Source organism: Octopus bimaculoides, chromosome 4 (genome assembly GCF_001194135.2).
Source record: "Octopus bimaculoides isolate UCB-OBI-ISO-001 chromosome 4, ASM119413v2, whole genome shotgun sequence".
Classification (NCBI taxonomy): domain Eukaryota; kingdom Metazoa; phylum Mollusca; class Cephalopoda; order Octopoda; family Octopodidae; genus Octopus; species Octopus bimaculoides.
In genome coordinates this window covers 128,588,613-128,591,565 of record NC_068984.1, presented here as the reverse complement: position 1 = coordinate 128,591,565, position 2,953 = coordinate 128,588,613, and the positions used below count along the sequence as shown (strand labels likewise).

Below are 2,953 nucleotides of genomic sequence, written 5' to 3'. Positions count from 1 at the left end.
GAGGTGTAAAAGATATCTATAATATGGGAATAACCTGAATATCCTCTAGTAGCATCAGTATTGATCGGCCTCACTAGAGGGAGTAATATTTTCTGACGATGCACAATATGTTGCAATTTCTATTCGACAAGCCTTATATAAAATATATAGTTATGTGTATGTGCATATACCTGTGTTTGGTATGTATGGTTACGTGTGAGTTTGTAGATAGATATATGTAAATGTGTTGCCGAAATTTATTTTTAATTCACAGATTAATAAAAAGAAGCAATCCATTTTCTATTTTTGGAACCCAAACAAAAGAAACAAAATACAATTAAAGCAATATGATTTCTGAGGTGGAGAAAAAGTTAACTGCTTGTGTCAATGATATGAGCTGAATTTGAAATTAAGACTAATTAATTTCGACAGGGAAAATATCAAGTCTCGAGGCGTAACCTCATTAAGGAAGGTCTAAATTGAATTGGCTTAAACACACAAGGTGAAAGTTACAGGGAATAAGTTAGAGTGGAAATGTGTGTTTGGAGTGGGCTAATACTGGGGGCTGCATACAGAAGTTTCAAAGTAAACAAGCAAATTTTTTACCTCCCCAAATGTCAATGTTGACAATGTTCCCTATATAAGCAGAATGTATCCTGTTGTTGACTAATGAGAATACTTCGTGCCCAACTTGACTGACCACGACACTAGATCGTTTCTTAAAGTTTGTTGCATTTCAAAGTAATATAAGAATACATAATAAGCAGGAAATTGAAATATCAAAAAAGGTATGAATTCTTATTTTCTTCGTGATTCTATAATATATTAAATTTTATTTATTCTGTATTTTTTCTTCTTTATGACGTATTTCTTACGTTATTTCTTTCATTGCTTTTTTTTGTATCAGATTTGTCGCAATATGAAATTGATCGATTAGGATATTTTAAGAATCTTCTTTATCTTCATCTCGTACTATGATGCTAGTCACAAAGGCGGCGAGCTAGCAGAATCGTTAGCGTGCCGGACAAAATGTTAAGCGATATTTTTTCCGGTTCTTTACGTTCTGAGTTCAAATTCTGCCGCGGTTGATTTTGCCTTTCGGAGTGTCGATAAAGTGAATACTTGCTAAGCATTGGAGTCGATGTAATCGACTTTTGTGCCAAAATTTGAAACCATTATCATGCTATTCAAAACAGTACTTTTGGAGGAAAACCAACCTTCCCTTTAGTAGGGGTGAGTATTGAAAAATAAGCAGTGAAATTGCTTTGTTTTGTAAAATTAGTTTTTAAATGTTTTAAGATTGTCCAACACCATAGCGTAGAAACAAAAATTACTTCGTCGCTCACATTTCTCTACAGACATCGATCTATGGATGTCCAAACTGAGCATCAGTTACATCAATTTCACCAGTATGGCAGGACATATCAATTTTATGAGCACTATATTTGATTAATTAAAAAAAAAGGACAGAAGGAAAAATATATTGCAAGCATTAGAGGTTTACTACCTCATCGCTTCCACCTCGATAATTATGTCCGCATCACTCGACACTGACCACCCAAGACTTAATTACTTGACGATTTATTTTTCCATATTGAGGTGAAACTTGATATAATCTTATTTCGTGTTTTCTTTGCATCATTTCTCAATAAAATCTCCTATGTCAATAATATATGTACAATTATTTCTTCAACTGATATTTTCTATGGCAATATATATATTTTTTTTCTCTTTGAACTAGGCTAACTTTCTCGTCTATATTTTACTCATTTTTCCATATAACATTAAAAAATTGGTTGCAATATCTTACATTTCTTCACTTCTTTCTATATTTCTGTTCTGCCAACTGATTGTCAGTCGTACATTCCAGTTTTCATTTCGTTCTCCCCTACCTGGTTCGATTTATTTCTACTCATATTTATCATAAATGCTATTGCATCAACTAGTACACTGCATATTGCAAATCTGATATATTTTAGGCTGTCTCTACTTCATACATTAGATAATATGGGTGTTATTAATCTGGATTTTTTTGTTTGTCTACATATATTTTTCCGTGCTGAGTTCAAACGTGATCTTAGCTTCCGCCTGGTATCGATATTTTCGAAAAGAATTTTAGCTTTGTAGTTAGACATTCTATAATACAACTTTCACCTGGAGCTAGATGCTGGCCTCGTTTTCATTCCTATGTTGAGAGAAAAAGGAATCAATTTCATGTTGAATTTTCCGAAAATGTTCCAAATGATTGCATTTAATAAATAAATGACAAGCTAAAAAAATATGAAACAGCTCTAAAATTAAAATTAAAAGTGCTTTGAAGATCGCAGTTTTATTTTGTGACTGCTTTCATCGTTTTTAACCAGAGACGTAACATATTCACTCATCATGGCAGTATCTCAGCGGCCTTGTTAGCTTTGTTGGTGAAATATTTCACCGTGCTCCTCACTGATGACATCAAGGTTTTCACGGAGAAAAGCAAGATGCAAATACAAAAAAGAAAAGCTCTTCTAAAAACACCCAACAGCACATGTTCATATAAGTTATAATAATGCTTGCCACCAACTCCCTGAAGTTAAAACTTTTGTGAATGCAATGTACCATGTTGAAGTCAGAGAAATCTGAAAGAAAATTAACATAGTTGAAAGAGAAGCATGGTGTACATATTGCGCTGTTTTAGATAGCTCGTTCATTTCACTAAATCTACTAACCCTCTCATAACTCAAATGACCTAACACTGAAATCATAATTCCATGATAAAATATCTTAATCCTTTTATTTTCCTTTTACAATTTCCAGTTCCATTCAACATGATCAATAAAAGCGGTTGTTTAACTATTTTTATAGTTGTTTGCTATTTGGCCAATGTTGGAGTATTTTCCTTTAATTATCGCGATGGTATGTCAACTTTCATCCGTTTTCTGTTTCCTTTATACATCGTTAGGGCTTTCATTTATTTATATATATATATATATAT

The 2,953-nt window shown here is 32.7% G+C and overlaps 1 protein-coding gene across 4 annotated transcripts in view; it reads left to right on the top strand.

The window, feature by feature from the left end:
- Window positions 1–496: 496 nt before the first annotated feature.
- Window positions 497–2,953, top strand: part of LOC106882026 (tissue factor pathway inhibitor) — a 32,232-nt gene continuing 29,775 nt past the window's right edge. For 3 of the 4 annotated variants that reach the window (XR_008264059.1, XR_008264058.1, XM_052967707.1), the window contains exons 1-2: window positions 877–1,212; window positions 2,776–2,874. Coding sequence is in view for 2 of the 4 variants with exons in the window: in XM_052967707.1 (XP_052823667.1) it covers window positions 2,787–2,874 (88 nt within the window). In the remaining 2 variants the exon portion in view is untranslated. Of the gene's footprint in view, window positions 768–876; window positions 1,213–2,775; window positions 2,875–2,953 lie in introns of those variants that run through there. The other variant, XM_052967708.1, reaches the window with a different exon arrangement.